Source organism: Ostrea edulis, chromosome 6 (genome assembly GCF_947568905.1).
Source record: "Ostrea edulis chromosome 6, xbOstEdul1.1, whole genome shotgun sequence".
Lineage (NCBI taxonomy): Eukaryota > Metazoa > Mollusca > Bivalvia > Ostreida > Ostreidae > Ostrea > Ostrea edulis.
The window spans coordinates 24,032,091-24,054,140 of NC_079169.1; the positions used below are offsets into that span (position 1 = coordinate 24,032,091).

At 35.6% G+C, this 22,050-nt stretch overlaps 1 protein-coding gene across 2 annotated transcripts; it reads left to right on the forward strand.

The window, feature by feature from the left end:
* The first annotated feature begins 269 nt into the window (after nt 1-269).
* LOC125648025 (uncharacterized) lies at nt 270-17,195 on the forward strand. 2 transcript variants are annotated; one of them, XM_048874914.2, is made up of 10 exons: nt 270-372; nt 8,464-9,099; nt 9,269-9,349; nt 9,515-9,682; nt 9,864-9,954; nt 10,259-10,455; nt 11,981-12,148; nt 12,392-12,528; nt 12,821-13,160; nt 15,645-17,195. In XM_048874914.2, exons 1-10 carry the CDS (start codon nt 327-329, stop codon nt 15,746-15,748), a joined length of 1,968 nt encoding a protein of 655 aa, XP_048730871.2. In that variant the 5' UTR covers nt 270-326; the 3' UTR covers nt 15,749-17,195. The 2 variants fall into 2 exon arrangements, with proteins under 2 accessions (XP_048730871.2, XP_055998079.1); XM_056142104.1 differs by lacking the exons at nt 9,864-9,954; nt 10,259-10,455.
* Nucleotides 17,196-22,050: the final 4,855 nt, after the last annotated feature.

A 22,050-nucleotide genomic window follows, 5' to 3' on the forward strand; every position in this document is an offset into this window, starting at 1 on the left:
GGGAAGAAAGGATGGCACGGCTAACATTACAACTGGAATAAGAATGTTTCAAAGCCTCGCAAAGATGTCATGGTACGATTGCTGTTCAAAAGATTGCCATCATTATTACGAAATAAATAATTTCATCTTCTCAATCGGTGACCTTGACGTTGTGTTGAGTTAATTAGGCGGTACAACCAGCATGAACAATCCTTATTGCTTTTTACGGATTTAGATCAAAATCTCAACAGACTTGCGAAACAACAAACATTTTAGATTACATAGCAATGCGACTTCATTGCAAAGATTAAAATATAGGGGAATGCAATGCGCACATCATTCATATCATGGGTTTCGTCACCATTGTGTTGGTTTTACTTCTTCCAAATTCAGGTTAGTCAAATAAGATATATTTCAATGAAAATTGTTAATACCAGCTAATTCACAAAAATCATTTCTTTTAGATTGATGAATTTAAAAAAATGGAGAAAAATCAAAAATTGGTTTGAACGGATTTTATTGTGCAGAATTAGAATGCAAATTTAAATTGAAAAAAGGATGTATGCAAAGACCTGTTTTTCATAAATCTTTATTATTTGATAGCGTAAAACACAATTTCCTAGCTGACCAATAGTCATTTCCTCTTTTTTTTTTTGGAACTCCTGGATATGGTGAGACAGAAAAGATATTTTCATACACACGTGGGTGGTACAATTTTGTCTCAACTGAGGATCGAACCCGGTGTTGTAGCATAGACTTTCCCCCCGGAAAATGGGCCCGGAATAGATCTTCTCCCATAGGGGGAAAAAGCGCCCCCAGCATATAATTTCCCCCTATGTACAAAGTCAATATAGAATTTCCCCTTGGGCGGAAAAACCGCCCTGGTATAGAATTTTCCCCTCCTGTTTCCGGATTTCATCGACCGGAATCTTTTTCTTCTCATGTAGAAGCTTTTTTTTTTTTTTTTTAATTTTACAAATATAGAATGAAGAAACCCATGCAATTGAAGATAATAATCAATGAAATTTGCTATAATTGCTATAAAGAGGTACATATTATCAAAAAAAAGTTACAAAAAAAACAAAACAAATATGTGCTGTTAAATTGTTATAGTTTAATGAAATAGATATGCGCTTATTAATATTATGATATTCACGAAATAAAGGAATATTTTTGAGATGTTGAAGTTGGGTTACACGCTGAAAACTTTGAATTGCATATAGTAAATACAATATGCTTACCAAAAGACTTTAAATAATGATGGTCAATATCATTTGGGGTTTCCATAAAAGGTCGACTAAAAGATATACAATTAAAATATCTAAAAAGTAAATTAGATGCACTGTATAAATAAAAGTAATTTAATTTTCCCGTTTATTTAAATTCGAAATTTTAAATTAAGAAGACATTAACAGCAGAGACATGAGATTTTGATATACCATTACACAATTTGAATAATTTCCTTAAAAGGTCCTCAGTACCCCCTTGATTGTCGTAAGAGGCGACTAAATGGGGCGGTCCTTCGGATGAGACCGCAAAAACCGAGGTCCCGTGTCACAGCAGGTGTAGCACGATAAAGATCCCACCCTGCTCAAAGGCCGTAAGCGTCGAACATAGGCCTAAATTTTGCAGCCCTTCACCGGCAGTGGTGACGTCTCCATATGAGTGAAAGATTCTCGAGAGAGACGTTAAACAATATTCAATCTTAAAAAACCCCACCAAAAACATAAGATGATGATTGTGATACACAAGACCCTGCTCAAAATTGAAAAATAAGAAGAAGAATTCCTGGGTCTAGATAAGCAAGAGAATTCTAGTAATATAACTGGAAACAGATACATAGCTAAAATGTAAGAAGGGGGTAAAAGCGTACTGTCATTTAGGGGGAAATTCTATACTAGGGCGGTTTTTCCTATGGGGGGGATTGGGCCTGGGTTTATTCTTCCTAGGGGGAAATTCTATGCCAGGCCCATCTTTCCGGGGGGAATGTCTATCCCGGGCCCGTTTTTCCTGGAGGGAAAGTCTATGCGGGGGAAAAGTTTATGCTACAACAACGGGACCTCTGATACATCTACAACAGTCCAGTGCTCTACCAATCGTGCTAAAGGGTTAACTCACTAGTCATAACTAATAGGAAGCCCATGTATCTAATACTAAAACACATATGCTTATTACTGTGTATATATGTATATATATATATATATATATATATATATATATATATATATATATATATATATATATATTACTTAACGATAATTACCAGCTGCTACGCAACCATCCACACTCCATGGAAACACAGACTAAGCAAAAGGAATTTCTGAGAATGAAACAGCTTAAACACATCGGTAAATCGAGATTCATCATCTATCGGGTTTTTTAAATATCGATAGCAATATTTCTGAAATTTGGTAATTTGTTTAATATATATGTACATGTATATGAAATCGATGGGAGATCCAGTTTGCGCTTACTTCAAAATAATCATAGGTCTGACCAGAGTTGATCTGAATATGAGACTGAGGTTAGGCCGGGTTTGGTTTGAATATGAGACTGAGGTTAGGCCGGGTTTGATTTGAATACGAGACTGAGGTTAGGTCAGGATTGATTTGAATATGAGACTTTGAGGCTTGGCTAGGTTTGTAGCGGATAGGAGACTTAAATTTGTGGCTTGGCTAGGGTTATCGCGGATATGAGACTTAGGCTTGATGTGGATATTGGTGTGGATATGAGACTGATGTTTGACCTGGGTTAATTTGGATGAAAAGGTGAATATAACGATGAGTGATTCATCTCTTAAATCCTATCAAAAATACAAAATTGAGAATAGGGCAAACGCAGACCCCGAGTCACATCAGAGGTAGGATCAGGTGCTTATGAGAAGTGAGGTTACCCTGTTGGCTGGTCACACTCGCCGTGAGCTCTACATCGTGATCACATACTAGTAATCCTTAGTCAATATCAGAATATCAAGAACGGCCCAACAATTGGCTTGAAACGCATCGTACATCATTCGACCTAATGACAGATTTTACTCGCAAATTGGATCATTGTAACGACCATAGAATTTGCAAAATTCTCACTTTACACGAGACTGTTGAAACCTCTGCAACGTTATTTATAACGCTATTTATCAGTAGCCTGTCTCAATTCATAAATTTTTCATATGCAGAGCATGCCCTTGTGTATCGAATCAGTTGAGAGACATAAACACTATGTGCAGGTGCTAATAGAATATTGGTACGTAAATATGGGAAGTTGACGATTCGGAACCTGAAAGTCATTTCCCTAAAATACCTCTAGCAAATTTATCGTTATTTCAGATTTCAAACATTTCGGTTGAGCATCACTGAAGAGACATTATTTGTCGAAATGCGCATCTGGTGCATCAAAATTGGTACCGTATAAGTTTTCATGAAGCAGATATGGAAGACCTCTGTGGTTTTTTTTATTATTTGGAGTTCGCACGGATATATCGTATCGAATAAAAGTGTTTTGTTAATGGTTAAAACGTCTTTGATGCATCTAGATTTTTTCCTCTCGTGTAGAAGCTTTTGAATAGATTCTGTTTCATAAGAATACAAAGACAGGCCAGCTAATAAAGGAGCATAATTTGTACCCATGGGAATTCCAAAAGAATGTTGAAATATCCTTTCATTAAAGACTACCAGTACATATATAGTGTTAATGAAGAACTCTTGCATCTCTTTGATATCAACTTTATAGTGCTTTTGCTTAGAATCACAGTGGTGTTTAACAAAAGCAAGGTTTGGATGACTGGTCGCAAGATATGAACGAGTTTTATTGAAAAGGCAGTTTTATGATATTAAAATCGTGAGGAATGGTGGTGTAAAGTATTGAAAAGTCATACGTTTTGATGCTGTTGATTTTTTGGAAAAGGTTTTTGATATGAGACACTGAAGTTTGTCCAGGGTAGGTTTGGATAGTAGTATATAAGACTGAGGTTTGAGCAGGGTTGGTTTGGATACTAGTATATAAGACTGAGGTTTGTCCAGGGTTGGTTTGGATACTAAGACTGAGATTTGAGCAGGGTTGGTTTGGATACTAGTAAATAAGACTGAGGTTTGAGCAGGGTTGGTTTGGATACTAAGACTGAGGTTTGAGCAGGGTTGGTTTGGATACTAGTAACTAAGACTGAGGTTTGAGCAGGGTTGGTTTGGATACTAGTATATAAGACTGAGGTTTGAGCAGGGTTGGTTTGGATACTAGTATATAAGACTGAGGTTTGAGCAGGGTTGGTTTGGATACTAGTAACTAAGACTGAGGTTTGAGCAGGGTTGGTTTGGATACTAGTATATAAGACTGAGGTTTGAGCAGGGTTGGTTTGGATACTAGTATATAAGACTGAGGTTTGAGCAGGGTTGGTTTGGATACTAGTATATAAGACTGAGGTTTGAGCAGGGTTGGTTTGGATACTAGTAACTAAGACTGAGGTTTGAGCAGGGTTGGTTTGGATACTAGTATATAAGACTGAGGTTTGAGCAGGGTTGGTTTGGATACTAGTAAATAAGACTGAGGTTTGAGCAGGGTTGGTTTGGATACTAGTATATAAGACTGAGGTTTGAGCAGGGTTGGTTTGAATACTAGTATATAAGACTGAGGTTTGAGCAGGGTTGGTTTGGATACTAGTATATAAGACTGAGGTTTGAGCAGGGTAGGTTTGAATACTAGTATATAAGACTGAGGTTTGAGCAGGGTTGGTTTGGATACTAGTATATAAGACTGAGGTTTGAGCAGGGTAGGTTTGAATACTAGTATATAAGACTGAGATTTGAGCAGGGTTGGTTTGGATACTAGTATTTAAGACTGAGGTTTGAGCAGGGTTGGTTTGGATACTAGTATATAAGACTGAGGTTTGAGCAGGGTTGGTTTGGATACTAGTAACTAAGACTGAGGTTTGAGCAGGGTTGGTTTGATAAGAGACTCTATCACTCTACAATGTGTTCTGCGTAGTCAGTCTTGAAAATGTAGAACGAATTGATAAATAAACATTTGCAGAACTCTCACCGTTTTTATGATTCCGTCTTACAAGTATTAAAACAAAATTACTACATTCATGGTATGATATAGAATCAAACAAAATAATCAAGGAAAAGCAGTCAACGAAATTAGGGGGAAACAAAAACGAGAAGACGAAGCGAAAATATGAAATCCCAAACAATATCAATTACAAGAAATATACAAACATGTGTTATCCATCACAGAGAAGCAAGGCCTTATGAAAAATTTGGAGATGAACTTCGTGGTGTTGCTTGTAAACTTATGTTTGATAATATATAAATGAGTTGTTTTTGCATTCGCATTGATTTAATCGTCTTTAAAAATTGTTTACCCATGGTATAAAATGTATAGATAATTTATGTTTTGCTGACTAAATCTGGAAACCTTATTTTTCAAATAGCTATTATTTACAACCACTAAACGCGAGGGTGTACATCAACATGAGCATTGTCCTTTCTTGTTTGTGTTGATATCGACTGTCTCGCCCGTATTGAAATCCACCACCCTTTGTTTCAGCCATTGTTTGCTCTGTATTATTTCGAAGGTCACTACTCAAAGGATTCGTTACCGACAAAGATCAATGTATCAGTATCATCATAATTTAGTCTGATTTATCGACAGCTGATCTGAAATTTCAACCCTACTCAGACACACCCCTTTGGTTCACAGACTTTTACAGGCCTGGCCGTTATTTTCCTATGGTCGTGTTCAGTTCACAGTATATGGGAAATCTTTATGCCAATCTCTACCAAAGGACATTGAAATTTCATAATAAGTATTTGATTTTGATATCTGTATCTTTATATAAACATAACATTATAAATAAATTTGGTTTAATGTTGAATCCTTTTTTTCATTTTTATACATACATGTATCTGAATGTAAAGTTGTTTTCAGAATATCTAAGTTTTTACTGAAGTAATGTGTAGTATCTACATGTATAGGTAGCTATAGTGAGCTAAAAACATGGTTTGGTAGAGTAGGTAAGTGTTTATAATATCTTAGGGACAAAATTGCAGAATATTTACATTTTTACCCAATTTTAGACAGAGCATGAACGAGACATCCAGTCAATTCATGCAAAAAAAAAAAAAAATAAAAAAAATAATCCCAAAATAAAAAAAGAGGAATAAAGAGACACAAATAAAATGACAAGAACACAAAAAAGCAACAACAACAAAAAATCAAACAAACGAGAAAAAAAAAACAAACTCAAAACAACGCAGCAAATATTCTGTACATCTGCATGGAAATAGAACAAAATTTCTTTAGAGTAAAAACAATGCATTTTGTTTAATATGGCCGACTTTTTCGGTTGAAAAGGGGGAAATATACAGCAATGTACACTCGTTATAGAAGTCTGTAAGTAATCATACACTTGAACAATACACCTAAAATTTCTATTCAACATATTTGTGTCTGCGCTTCAAAATTAATGTCAATTGTTTTGCTTTGGTATTTGGTGTATTTAGTGATTGAAATTGCGGGTTTTTAATGATGTGAGGGGATATACCAATCTATCTTGATCAGGTAATCAGAGTAATCCGTAGTAAAAATTAGTATGTAAAGAACGGCCTAACAATTAGTATGAAACAAGTCAGACAGCATTCCTCCCAGTGATAGCATGTGTCATTATAACGACCATAGACATTGCGAAATCTTGACTTTAAACAAGACTGTTGAAATCCCTGTGACATCAATTTATTTGTCAGTCGTCTGCCTCGATTTAAAAATTGGTCGTACACATAAAATGCTCTCGCTTATCGAATGAGCTGAGAGCTATAAACATCACATGCAGGCGAGAATGGAATATTGCTACATAAATATGGGAAGTTGACGAATTAGAAGGTGGCATCGTCTCCTTTGTCATGAAGTTGAGTTGTTAGATGCCGTTGACATCTTTGTTTTATAAAATATCCAAAATATGAAGCAAATATGAAAGACTCTGTGATGTCGTTTATTTCGAGTTCATATCATATATTGATATACGAATGAAAATGAGTATTGTTGATAGATGAAACGTCGTAGATACTTCTAAATGTCGAGTTGGAGGTCACAGCAAGAGGTGTTTTCTTCTCATGTAGAAGCTTTGGAATAAATTCTGCCTCATAAGAATACAAAAACAGGCAAGCTTATAATGGAGTACAATTTGTGCCCATGGAAATTCCAACATACTTTGAAAGACCTGATCACCGAAGACTACGTAGATATTGACAAGGAACTCAGTATCTTTTTGATATCAAATTCAGAATACTTGTGCGTAGAATCAGAGTGGTGTTTGACAAATTAATGTTTTGGATGACGGAACACAACATACGAATATTCCTGTGTTCCATTTTTATTGAAGAAACAGCTGTTTGTAACATCAAAATGCATAGTCTTTAATTCATCGTGAGGAATGGTCGTGAAAGTGTTGAAAAACCGTACGTTTTGATGTTGTTGATTGTGATTTCAAATTAACGAAGAGTTCTATGGAAGTTTTGAGACTCCACATTTGATCTTTTCTGGTGCATGTTATGACACAATACGTCTGACGTGTCTCCTCCACAGTAGTTAATTTTTCATGAGGAGCAAACATAGGGGCTTGGTAGGACATTTACTGGACCCAACAATGTTTCTTTTTTTATTATGGGTTTTATTCTGGAATCCAGAATAGGTACCGTAATTCATATTAATTCGTTCAAGTGTGTTTAAAACTGAAATATGACTGTGAAGAATTTTGTCTTTGGAAAGGGAACTCGAAGTATAAGTTGGATTACCAAATGTAGAATTAAAATTCGTTTAAAAATAATGTTCCAGTAATGGGCCTTACCATCAAAGACCACGTTGTTAGAAGCTTCGTCAACTGGAACCAATAGATATTCCTCATTTAACCTATCCATCTTTCATCCTTCTGGTTTACTAAACAAACGATAGATGATAAGCATTTTTGTTTTCATGTGTCCAATGCAAGGTTTCTCTTATACTTTTTATCCATTCTGACAAAGTGTCAAGTTCTTCTTCATATTCAGATCATCATCTGGCATAATCTTCGACATAATTCATAACAGGCCTAGAGACGAAGTTATGTTGTCTACTGAAAGATTGGGGCTCTCTGAATTAAAACAAATATTAATCTGTCTTCTAGTATTTCCACATCGGCGGTATGTTGTGTCTTGTAATCTATCCGTCTGTCTGTCTTTGACGGTTTTATCTATACAATAGTTAATTAATATAGTGTTCACTTTATTCAACTTCATTAATGAACAGTCTTCAAACTCTGTACAATACCGGTATATGTTCAAAGATGATAGCAAAGCAACTTTTTTCATGAATGTTTAACAAATCACGACATGTGCTACAAGAAAAAAAAAATATCATTCGTATAAGCATAAAGAGATCAATATTCATTGAGTTTCCTCAGTACATTTACCAAATAGGAAAATTGGCAACGCACTAAAGGAATTCAACATTCTTTTTCAGTGCGCTGCTGGTGTCGACCCAATGAAAGGGCTGACTTGATTTTTATATTAGAGGAATCTTACAGCACAGCGCCCACAGAATGGGACTACCAGAAACATGTCGTGTCCAAGTTCGTAAACCAGATGTACATAAATCCGAATAATGGAATCAGAGTAGGAGTTGTCACTTACAACACAGAGCCAACATCTCGCTTCCATCTCAACACACACACTACCAAGGAAGCCATACAGAGCGCCATTATGGCGATTTCCACCGACAGAAATTCGAACCTGTTCGAAAACGACACCGATTACTCCGACAGAGCTCTCAGCTACGCGTACACGACCATGTTTCAGGTGAATAATGGCGACAGGTCTGACGCCCCTAACTACTATATCTACACTTCTGATTCTCTGTTTGATGACGACAATCCGTACACTGAAGTGAATACTATCAGAGGTGCAGGCGATAACTATGTCTGGGCTATTGGGGTCAGAGACGCGGCTTCACAATCCAAACTGTCCCAGTCAGTAGGGGTTGACGGAAGGTACTTTACAGGGTCCTCTTTCAATGCCATCAATACAGATGACTTTGCCGTGTCGCTGTGGGAGGCTTTCAGCGGCTGTCCAATCACAGACCCAGCCATAGGAAAATACTGTTCGTAACGGTTTTATGTGATTGTGTGTATAGCTTTATCCATATTCCATTACTTCCATGAATTTACATCAAACGAATTGACGCTAAGCGGGATATTAAGTGAACCTGAAAAGAAATGTATGCTATAACTGATTATTTGATTCTCTTTCACCTTTTATTTGTGATATAGATTGCTTTATGGTCCCTCTGTTGTACTTTGAGGATCCCAGTGCAGCCTCTGCCGTCACTGAAGTCTGCGAGCAAGACCAAGGTAACCACCTTAATTTCAGAATCTTACTAAATACTACCTGCATTTTAGACTTTAGTTTCTGTAGTACTAAAACGTGAATATATAATATAATTCATCACCACTGAAATGGAAGGGACCAGGATTACATGTACAATAGACTTGAATGAAATATTTGTTATTATTTAGGCATGATGTTCCTGATGCAGGACTCCCTGTTTGAGATCAACTGCTGTGGTCTGATAACGGCATGGGAGTTTTATCCGTGTACTGTAGGGATCGTGCAGTTCATGGTCTGGACCTTCAAATCAGGAACGACGTACGAACTCAAGGCCATACAGGAAGTGGAAGTCATTGGTGATTAAAATGACGTCACTATATTGAAGGGAAATGTTGAATTATTTTTGTTAGTTCCTTTGACTGTAACAAATATTAGCACACAGTGTCTGTTCTAGAAATTGATGAATTGTACTACCTTCTTGTCATCTCAGTCACTGATTTTGAGTATTGTTTGAACAAAAAACATATTTTGTTACAGACTCTGATCTGCAGGGAACTGTTCAGGCATTAAACTATACGGTTCCCGAGGACCAGCGAATCGCCATAGTGGCTGGGGATAGGATTGGCTGGTAATTCAGAACTACATGTACCACTCACTAATTAACATGGTTATCAATAATAATATCAATATCAACATGCATAAACCTGGGCATTGATTCGTTTAATCGATGCTCTAATTTATGTATATTGATAAAGTAATACTGTGACAATTGAGATGAGTGAAACACACCGACAGATATACTCGTACATGTAATAATCAAGATTATTTATATAAATCAGGATTTCTTATATCATTTGATTTATCATACAGCAAAAGCTAAACATTGGGTTAGGGTATGCATTGTCAGCTAAAATGAGATTAATGAATTTCAGGAGAGTTTCCTCAAGCAACATAATTTCCTACCAAGCTTGTACAATTTCAACTGACAGATTTTGTCCGCAGAACGTATACCGCACTCAATATTCAAATGAACCATACGAGTATATGCAATTTGATTGGTCAACAAATACAGCATCAGTTGAGAAATTGACAGAAAGAGGCTACACCGTCAAAGTGTACGCAAATAACAGTAAGCGGATTAAAATGTAGTTTAGTAGCAGTAGGCAGCTCAAAATGTAGGTTGATATTGGTAAGCAGTTCAAAGCGTATGTCAATAGAGGTAAGGAGCTCAAGTATACGCTAATAACAGTTACATGCAAGGTGAAGATAACGAACAGTGATCAATCTCATAACTCCTATGTAGCTGCCTAAAATATACGATGATAACAGCAACTTAAAACGTTCGCTAACAACGGTAAACAGTTCAAAATGTACGCTAAAACGGTAATCGGCTCAAAGTGTACGCAAAGAACATTAAAAATTTCAAAATATACTATATTAACTCATTATTATGTAGTTATTAGGTAACTCACAGTGTACGCTCATAACGATAAGTAACTCAAAATGTACGCTTATAACGACAAACCGCTCAAAGTGGACATTAATAACAGTAAGTAGTGTAAATCAAACGCTAAAAACAGTATCGTAAGCAGCTCAAAGTGTACGCTAATAGCAGTAAGCAAAGTATACGCTAATATTAAACATTAAACATCTCAAAATGTATTCTAATAACTGTAAACAGCTCAAAGAGTTCGCTAACAACAGTAAGTAGATCAAAATGTATACTAATGACGACAAGCAGCTCTAGCAAGCGTACGCTAATAATAGTAAGCAGATCAAAGTCTACGCTATTAACGACAAGCAGCTCAAACAAGCGTACGTTAATAATAGTGAGCGACTCACAATGTACGCTAATAACAGTAAACGACGACTCAACGTGTTCGCTGATAACAGTAAGCGACTCAAAGTGTACACTAATAACAGTAAGCGACTCAAAGTGTACACTAATAACAGTAAGCGACTCAAAGTGTACACTAATAACAGTAAGCGACTCAAAGTGTACACTAATAACAGTAAACGACTCAAAGTGTACGCTTATAACAGTAAGCGACTCAAAGTGAACACTAATAACAGTAAGCGACTCGAAGTGTACGCTTATAACAGTAAACGACTCAAAGTGTACGCTTATAACAGTAAGCGACTCAAAGTGTACACTAATAACAGTAAGCGACTCAAAGTGTACGCTTATAACGAAAGGAGGTCAAGATGTACGCTGAAAACGGTAATCAGCTCAAAATGCACGCTAATTACTTATCACTTATTCTAAATCGTACATAGGAAACTTATGAATAAATGAAAAAGCATGAAAAAGCAGGACTTCTTTGAACAGCTAACAATAGTAAATTCTTTTCGAATACCAAGAAAAAAGATTGATTTCTTCAAATTGAATTTCTGATTAATCGTACCGTAGTCTAATTTATCAGAGGATCCCTGAATCATAAACATTGAATATTTATGTACAAGTGTTTAAATTCCAGCAGTAGTAGAATCTGCATGTAATTCCAACGTCATATCCAAAAGTTTTCACCTTTACGTGAAGTGGTATTAAACGTTCCTCTGCTTCAGAACGTTTTCATGATACGAAATAGGTTTCTAGTTTCAATTCAACAAGTAACAACATCTGGTATAAAAACGATTATTTCTTTTGTCCGTAGATACCCAGGTTTCGTTTGAAGAGACCAACTATTTGACGTCTGCCGCCGACCACTGGCCAGTGGGGACTAGTTTTACCTCCTACGCCATCCAAGGACAAGATTACAAAGAAAACGTTACATTTTCATGGGTACAGCAAAACGCCTATATTGATCTGAACGAGTCATACAGTAAGTAAACTATTATTAGTAAAGAGTTTTATTTGAAACTAGAAATACAAAAAAAAATAAAAAAAATAAAAAAATTAAAGGAGGAGTTCCATTCTACTCGTGATCAAAGTGATTGTTTTGTCAAGAAACAAAATTGAAGAGAATTATCGAGTTTATTTCTGTTTATATCTATAAAAATCTCTATACTTCTATGCGTCAAGTATCTTGGCTATATAAATTAGTCCGGTGTATCCATTATTATAGGCTTTATACAAGTAGCTCGACAACTGGAGCCGTCCGAGAGCACAATAGGTATGGCTGGATATTTGGCGAAATTGAAAGTCCAGGACACCTGCCAAAATTCAGCAACAGCAACTTTCAGTGTGGAAACATTTAACGGGGTTTGTCTGAAAAAATATTTTGTAAATTGTTTAATTGTGATTAGAAGATTGCAATTTCAGTCGTGAACAAATCTTGATAGTATATTACATCTATTTTAACAGCTGAGAATTGCGACTAAAGTGAAAGTAAAATGTATATAAAAACTTAATTTTATTTTTGAAAATAAATGAGGTATGAACTATAATGCTTCACTCTGATATACTTTTCCATGAAGTATGCTGGTGTAAAACATCCCTGTTAATGGCCTCAAATATCTTCTTTTACAATTTTTTTTATTTATTAATCATTTAGCCACCAGTCATCACCAATTTCCCCAAGGAAATGTCTCTACCAGAAACGCAGGCCGGAAGTGAACTGATTTACTCAGTGAATGTGTATGATCCCACAGTGCCTCCGGACGCCGTTTGCTGTACCCTAGAGAGTGTTCGACCTCAGACGAGCAACTTTGAACTAAACCTCATGAATGGGACAGAATTCAGAATTTTTACATATGAAAAGCCAATCTTTGCCTTCCGGGATGTCAACTCTTACATGTTGACTGTGTGTTGTGAGGATGGTTTTGGAACTGTTAAAGGAATTTTGAAAATCGATATCACAGAGGTCAAAGAAAAGGAATTATATACGCCTCCTTGTGAGTAATACTATATCCATCTTAGCAACATTTTACTGCCATTTTCCAGTTAAGGGTTGTGTAATTCACAAATATTGTCATTAGTCGTTAATCAAGATCATGGTTACAAATGGACTTATTCCGGTACAGTTTATATACACATGAAAAAACGGAAGTTACTAAACATACCAATAATTTTGAATTCAGTAGTTAACACAATTCATTCAGCCTGTATCTTTGTTTACAATATAGCTGTATTCATTTGTCTATTGGCCGAGAATATTGTACTCACTTCCAACGTAATTTCAAGTTTGTACAGTGTTTTAATATAGCTCTGTATTCAACCTGTCCAGTTTGACAAATTAGGTTTACTTTTCTTGCACATTGAAAGTATGGGTCCTCCGCAAGTCCCAAATGTAATCCGATGGCAGATTAGATTGTAACGAGGGAAGAAGGTATGTCATCAAAACAAACTGGTCATCAAGTGGGTCATCACTATTCGATCATCTTTAGAATTGATAGAAAATACTAGTACCAGTTACTAAATTACGCCAGAGATCGTGCAAGAATGGAAAACCCCGTAAAATATCTATACGATAGGACAGTGCACTCAAATTGATGGTTAGACGAAACGTTTTTATCAATTTTTAAAAAGGGAATGATGCCCACATCGTTTGTTTTCAACAAGGAGAGTACTGAATGACTGAAGTAATTGGTTATCGTTCAGGAAGACCTATAAAGATACATTTGCTCACACCCAACTACAAAGCAGCACGTATGCAATTGTGTCAAGCTCGCCAACGCTGGAGAAAAGTCCATTAGTCGAACGAGAGTCGTTTTGGCCAGATAGCACAAAGTGCACCCGGCTTATAGAATGGTGAATGGTACCTACTTTGTGTAATCAACTCCCACAACTCCAACTTGACATTCCTCAAACTTTGTACTGTTGTTGTGGACACATTTTAAAGCAATACGGCCATGTCTGTTCATGAATCGATTTTTTTGCTACATATCACAGATGGACAAACCGTTTGGTGGTGGATCTGCTTTTGTATTGGCTTTGTTTCCTACAACTGTGAGCTAGATCTTTACACAGTTACGGACAATATTAATGCACAATATTACCAAAAGGACACTCTTGCTGCACATGTTGTGACCATCACCCTCTTCAACCAAGGCCAATGATCGTGGATGACAACGTCAGACCACGGCGTGCTCGTGCTGTGCAGGAATGTATATATAGTGATGACGTCACGTATATGTAACTTTATCTAGATAGTGCTGATGTGACGTACATGTAGCTGTATTAATATAGTGATGATGTCACGTACATGTAGCTGTATTTATATAGTGATGATGTCACGTACATGTAGCTGTATTTATATAGTGATGACGTCAAGTACATGTAGCTGTATTTATATAGTGATGACGTCAAGTACATGTAGCTGTATTTATATAGTGATGACGTCAAGTACATGTAGCTGTATTTATATAGTGATGACGTCAAGTACATGTAGCTGTATTTATATAGTGATTACGTCACGTACATGTAGCTGTATTAATATAGTGATTACGTCACGTACATGTAGCTGTATTTATATAGTGATTACGTCACGTACATGTAGTTGTATTTTATAGTGATGACGTCAAGTACATGTAGCTGTATTTATATAGTGATGACGTCAAGTACATGTAGCTGTATTCAGTCCAGTTTGGCTCTTTACGTCAGTGACCGCTAGCCTCGATGTTAAAACTACTATCCAATATTATCAAGATCATTTTCTCTATCAATAGCCTGGCTCTACGTCAGCCGGCTGCCAACTTCATGTTCTAATTTAAAGAGACTGGTTCACGATTTTTGAAGAAGAAAAAATTTATGTGTTAAAAATTAAAAATATAACTGATCTAATGTTGACAGCCAAAATATTTACCTTCTGAACGCAAGAGTAAAAGCAAAATTTTAGCCTTAAAATCTGTGTTATGTAAACAAAGACTCGAGTCTCTTCATGTACACGAACAAACCAGTGAAATATTAATTTTGTAACATAAAGCATCTTAATTTTGCAGTCACAAATTTTAACTTTTAGATGACACATTTTAACCAAAGAATGCTTGAAATATGAAAGATATAATAAACTTAGATCGATATCCATTTCTTTTTAAAAATTTCGTAAACAATAACATACCGCAATTTTTTTTTTACAAAACAAATAATAAATTCTCTAAAATGAGCATCTGTGATAATGTATAATCTTGATTTTTATATGAATTCTTTTAAACACATTAGACAATAGATTTTGATCATTAAAAGTGAAAAACAAAATATTGGGTAAAATCGTGAATCAGTCCCTTTTAAAGATCATTTCTCAGTTGATAGCCTGGTTCTAAACCTCAGTGATTGCCAGCCTGTTGTTCTAATGACCATTATTTTCTGTTAACAGCTTGGTTCTACACCTCATTGATCGCCAGCCTGTTGTTCTAATGACCATTATTTTCTGTTAACAGCTTGGTTCTACACCTCATTGATCGCCAGCCTGCTGCCTATCTCCATCATGTTCATTCTATCCTGTTGGCTGCTGTGCTTCACCATGTTTTGTATGGATATGTGATCCCGGATTATCATCAAGATGGACATAAACTATCATAATGTTTAAACATCGATATGTCTCTGCCATACACATGTACATGGTTTTACTTAGTAGTAAACTTAGTTTGCAAATACATCTTTATTATAGTGATCTTTTGATCATGTCCATATTTCCAAATATTGACACCTCCAAAGCTGACAAAGCTTGTAACAACATTGTCTTTGTAAGGCTTATTATTGCAACTGTATTCTAAACCAACTTTGGCATTAATTCCAAATTTGGTAATCGTACTTACACCTCAAATGCCCTTTCAAAAGATGAAACTCGTTATAACAATCTAGTTTGCCAATACAACCTGCCATTGGATCAAATGTTTTATACCTATTGTTAGGTCGTTCTTTATACACTGATTTTGACTACGGATTACTCCGCTGAACTGATCAAAATACGGGGTTTACAGCGGGTGCCAACAAGGGATGTTTACTTCCCCTAGTCGCCTGATCCCACCTCTGGTATATCGAAGGGTCCGTGTTTCCCAACTCTTATTTTTGTACTCCCTACAGGAGTTATGAGGTTGAGCATTGTTCATTATCTTCACCTTTTCATATGCATGTCCTGTTAAAATAAAGGTAACCACGTGCACTATCCATGAAAGCGTTAGTTTTGGCAAAACCACGAAATTCGTCATCAAACCACCGCGGGTCATGGATGATATTCCTTTCGAACAATGCCGTCAGTTCCTTAAGCTTAAATTTACAAACAAAGGAATAGATGCCGTCAACATAAGCAACATTCTTCGTCATAAAAGGGTTCAGTCGTGTATTCCACCTTTATTTCAAGTTCAGGTCTACACCCTGTATTTCCTACAGAATTACTTTTACTATTGCATCCAAACTTTATAATCATAAACAAACTTTGTAGACCTAGATATAGACCATCTTATACGTAATCCACCTACGTGTTCTTAATTTTCATCTTCTTTTAACTATAGTCCAGCTGGACATGTCATTACTGGTGATATTGATATAGCTGAAAATGAGGACCCCAAATCACTTATTTTAAAAGATCCAAAATACAGAGAACCTTGGTCTTTCAAATGGCAACAGAACTTCATCTCTATTATGAATTCTGTGTAAGATTATACCAGGCGATGGCCTAACTATGAAGAAAAACAACTTGATATATTCTCAGAATGGATTAAAAGTATAAGAGGAATATTAAAATCCCGCATTAGACACATGGAAATAAAAATACGTACCATCTATCCTTCTGTGTTTAGTAAACCAGAAGTAATAAAAGAATTGGATAGGTTACATGAGGAATATGTTTTGATTTGATTTGAACATATTTTATTGTATAAATATACAAAGGGATTGGTTACAGGTTCTAGCAACTTAGACAACCTCTCCCGTATACAAAATATATTATGTTATACATGTACAAATAAAGATTTTCATACCACAGAAAATATGATATTCGTTATAATTTACAATTATGATAATATACAATATATGTTTAGGTTCATGTAATCACATAATCAGGCATAAAATGCAAAACATATTTTGAAAATATGATATATAGGTCCGGTTAAAATCTGTTAGAGTTCTTAATAAACTTCTGAACTGCTCTGAAAATTTTTGTTGTTCCAGCTGACAAAGCTTGCAAACAACATTGTCTTTGTTTGTAAGGCTCATTATTACAACTGTATTTTAAACGAACTTGAATTAATTCCACTGTTGGTAATTGTACTTATACCCCAACTGCCCTTTCCAAAAAAATGAAATTCTTCAAAATCACTCTTCAGTTTAGACACATTTAATATCCCAGTTAATGGGTCGGATGAATATGAGTTACCGTACCTATACTGAATTCCTAAACTTCATAAATACCCTTACCAAGATACATTGCTGGATCCACCAAATGTTGTACCAAACTCTTATCTTTGCTTCTCACTAAAATATTAACAGCTGTGAAGGAAACACTTCAAACGTACTGTGCCACTATATATGCTAGAAGTGGTGTAAATCAAATGTGGAGTCTAAGAAAATTCTAAAGAACTTTTAGTAAATTTGAAATTGCAAAACATTTCTCAAACCAGCAACATTAAAACGTATGACTTTTCAAGATGAATTGAAGACTAGACTTTTTGACATAATAGACAGACTGAGCTGCTTCTTCAACAAAAATGCAAAACGGAAATATTCATATCTAGTGATCAGTCATCTAAATATTACTTTGTTAAACACCACTCTGATTCCACGCACAAGGACCCTGAAGTTAAAATATAAAATATACTGGAGTTCTTCATTAACAGTATCTTCGTAGTCTTTGTTGATCAGGTCTTCCAACAGTCCCCATCTCCTTTGTTAGCTGACTTGTTTTTATATTCTTATGAAGCAGAGTTTATTCAAAAAACTTCTGTGGGAAGAAAAAATCCCTTGTTGTAGCCTTCAATTCGACATTTAGATGTATCGACGACGTTTTATCCATTAACAATAATAATTTCCAATTAGATATTTTATTGAAAGTAGATGTTAACGGCAAACTAACAACTCAACTTTATGACAAAAGGGATGATTTCAGCTTCTCCATCGTCAACTTCCCATATTTATGTAGCAATATTCCATTATCACCTGCAAATGGCGTGTATATATCTCAACTGATTCGTTACACAAGAGCTTGTTCTACGTCAAATGCTGTCTGACGTGTTCCATGCCTATTGTTAGGCCATTCTTGGCACACTGATTTTGACTACGGATAACTCCGTTTACATGATCAAGATATAGGGATCACAGCGGGTGTGATCTGTTGACAGAGGATGATTACTTCTCCTATGTACCTAGTCCCACCTCTGGTATATACGGGGGTCCGTGTTTGCCCAACTCTTTATTTTGTATTGCTTATAGGAGTTATGAGATTGATCACTGTTCGTTATCTTCACCTTTCGTGACCTTGATAATTAATGAAACTTCTGGTGATAGAAACAGCTCCTCTCATTCTATACTACATGATACTTTTAAGTCCTAGACTCCGAAACATCCTCGTAGTATGTCAACCCGGCTGGCATTTGTACAACAGGGATGGTTAATACCTGTGTGGAAAATACTCGACAAGTGCGCTTGTGTCTTCTTATCAACAAGTACTTGACTGCTTGCAATACTGGACTTTGCTATTCTGTTTTGTCACCTTGACAATTTTAGTCAGAGACAGGTTGGTATTGTGGCGTCCAACACTTTTGTGCCATCTTGACACTCCCAAGTTACAACCTCGGAGCACATAGATCTGCCACGAATAGTAAGGCTATAGATTGTGAATTGCCCTCATGATCATGCCAGACCACGGGCTAAACTTGGACGGTTTGTCAGAATGGATACAGAGAATTTATAAGAGGAATATTTGACAAGTTAAAATAAAAATGTTTGCCATCTATTCTGTGTTTAGTAAATCAGAAGTGATGAAAAATAAATGAATAGTTTACATGAAGAATACGTACTGGTTCCAGCTGAAAAAGCTTGCAACAACAGGGTCTTCGTCTGATAAGCTCACTATCATACATTGTAGTTGTAGTTTTACAAGGACTTGGCTTTAGTTTCCAAATCCCTTTCAATTTAAACGATGTTCAAATTTTTTGTACAAATCGCGTTTCAATTTGCCTTACTCAAATTTTTTGAGTAATTTCTAGGACTAAAATGAGATTGATCACTGCTCGTACCCTTCATATCTTAAAAGCACATTTGATATCTCAGTCAGTAGGATGAATGAATATGAGTTACCATGCCTACATTAAAGTCCAAAACTTCACAAAAATCTCAACAAAGAAATATATATTGCAGGATCTAGTAAATGTTCTACCAAGCTATGAAAATATTAACTGTTGTGATGGAGAGCCTTCAGACGTATTGTGCCACAACATACGCGAGATGTACATGTGGTGTAAATCAAATGTGGATTCTCAAAACTCCCCATGAACTTTTAGTAATTTTTAAGGTGGCTCATTACACCCAGAAAAAGTTTCTCAAATCAGTACGAGTTGATTTAATTATAAAAGATATGATGATATACAATAAGTGTATATGCCAAAAAAGGGACAAAAAATATACAAATCTTGATAAAAACATGATTTTCTAAAAAATTATTTCCAACACATATGAATAAAAGACTCTGGGGGATTTGAACTCAAGATCTGCAGTTCACCAGCCCAATGCTTTAACCACTGAGCTAGACAAACAAATCGATGGATATAAATAATTTCACAAAACATTTTAAAAATCGCCATCTTGTGTCGTGGTGTCATACAGAGTATAAGCTTAAATAGTATAGTGAGCTACCTTAATTAAATCACACCCCCCCCCCAATTAATAGCATCAAAACGTACGACTTTTCGACATTTTACACAACCATTCCTCACAATAAATAATAGACTAGGTTCTTTTATATCATAGGCAGCTGACGTTTCCGTAAATATGGAACCCGGAAATATTATTTGCAAGTGAAATGTTGTTTATTGACATTTATTTGGTTAGGATTTTTACAAACTCCTACATTTGAGCCTAATCAATGAATAGGAGGTATTTTATAAGCATACACCCTAAATCCCCATGCAACAAGAACTCGCAAATAAAGAAGGAAAAGAAGAAGAACCGAAAGAAAATTACGATGTGTCTGTGAAACACAGATGCCTCCGTAAAATAATTTTAGTACCAAAAGAAAGGTCTTGCCACAAGGAATATTCACGTGAAATATGAAAGCCCTATCACCATTCTTTCAAAAGGTTACGTTTTTGTGGACAAACAGACATACGGGCAAATCAAAAACCACATGCTCTGAATCTCCGATGCATAAAAATTAAAAAGTAATGCAATACCCTGAACTTCTAAATAGTCACATCTTGATCACTGCATTGCAGTAACAAAGCTAAAGAAGTAATAGTGTTATAATATGTATTGATGGATTGTCCGACGTGACCTTGTTTTAGTTTTACATATTAGTCACATGTTCTTTTTACTGATATATGTTAGTTATTAGTATTTCGTAATTCAATTGCAATAAAAACCACATATATAAATATAAAATGTACGGAAAGAATATGGTAAAACAGGGACGATTATAACGGAGCACGACCAACAATAAAAATGTGTATGGGGATACAACCACCAACATGTATAAGAATATTATATCGATGAGAAGGCAACCACCACTAGAAAATCTGGTGATGATACAACCACCAATAAGTACATTGTATATGATGGACAAACAATTACCAGTGAAAATATGACGGGGGTACATCCACCAATAAAACTATGATGGAGAAACAACTATCAATAAAAACATGGTGAGGAGACAACCTCCAGTAAATTATAATGATGAAAAGACAATCAACAATTGAGAAAATGGTATAGAGACAGCTATCAATAGGGAAATTGATTTTGAGAAACAACCACCATGCTTTAATGGTGTGTTTTTTATCACCTCTTATGTTTACTTGAATCTATGTCTTTTTACGGGGAGATATTCGGGAAAAACCCAAAAGAATCCACGACCTTTCGTGGCTCTCGTACTGTCCAGTCCACCAATCTTTGAAGAAGAGAAAAAGCTGACAAAATGTCTGTGGACATTATTAAACAGACGACTTCCAGCTGATGTGATAAAACATTATCATCCCCATGACGCACTTCGCCTGCCGTGCATGTGGACTGTCTCCTGGTAAAATCATTTACATGTATAACACTATAAAAACTCAAGTGACCACATAACGATTTTACCACTGATTTTGTAAGCTAAAACTGTCCATCCATCGTGTCTCAAATTCATGTTTACAATATAACGTGATCTTGACAGAGTCAAGTCAATATACATGCATTAAATGACTGGCGACTTTATCAATGTGTAGTACTAGCTTTTGGTGTTAGAAGTAAACGTACATTTATTTTTTTTAAATTTTGAATTTCCATTAAGTATATTCAATCAGTATTCCAAGGTTACTGATGAATTGTCACAGTTTTAAGAATAATTTGGATATACATTTCTATATTATACCCCTTTTTGTACAATAATTAGTTCTTTTAATCGACTACGATGAATCCAAAGAAGGAAATTTCAGGCAATGAAGGAATGAATATTTATATATTTACTGTAATTCCTGTACATGATTTTTAAGTAAACAAAGTACCCGTTAGAACAGCATATAACCATACACAATGAATTTCATTATAAAATCACCGCAATAAATTCACCCCTGTCTCCGGCCCGACTTGTGTAATGGGTATATTATATGACAATCTATGTATTCCTGATATATAGACCTTGAAGTGCTGTACAATTAG

What these genes read in the sequence shown, in the direction of transcription:
- LOC125648025 (XM_048874914.2), top strand. Translation starts at nt 327, where the DNA reads ATGGGTTTCGTCACCATTGTGTTGGTTTTACTTCTTCCAAATTCAG. An exon ending in ACAGGAAGTGGAAGTCATTG is followed by an intron (nt 9,683 to 9,863) that starts GTGATTAAAATG and finishes ATTTTGTTACAG; the next exon opens with ACTCTGATCTGCAGGGAACT. An exon ending in TGATCTGAACGAGTCATACA is followed by an intron (nt 12,149 to 12,391) that starts GTAAGTAAACTA and finishes CCATTATTATAG; the next exon opens with GCTTTATACAAGTAGCTCGA.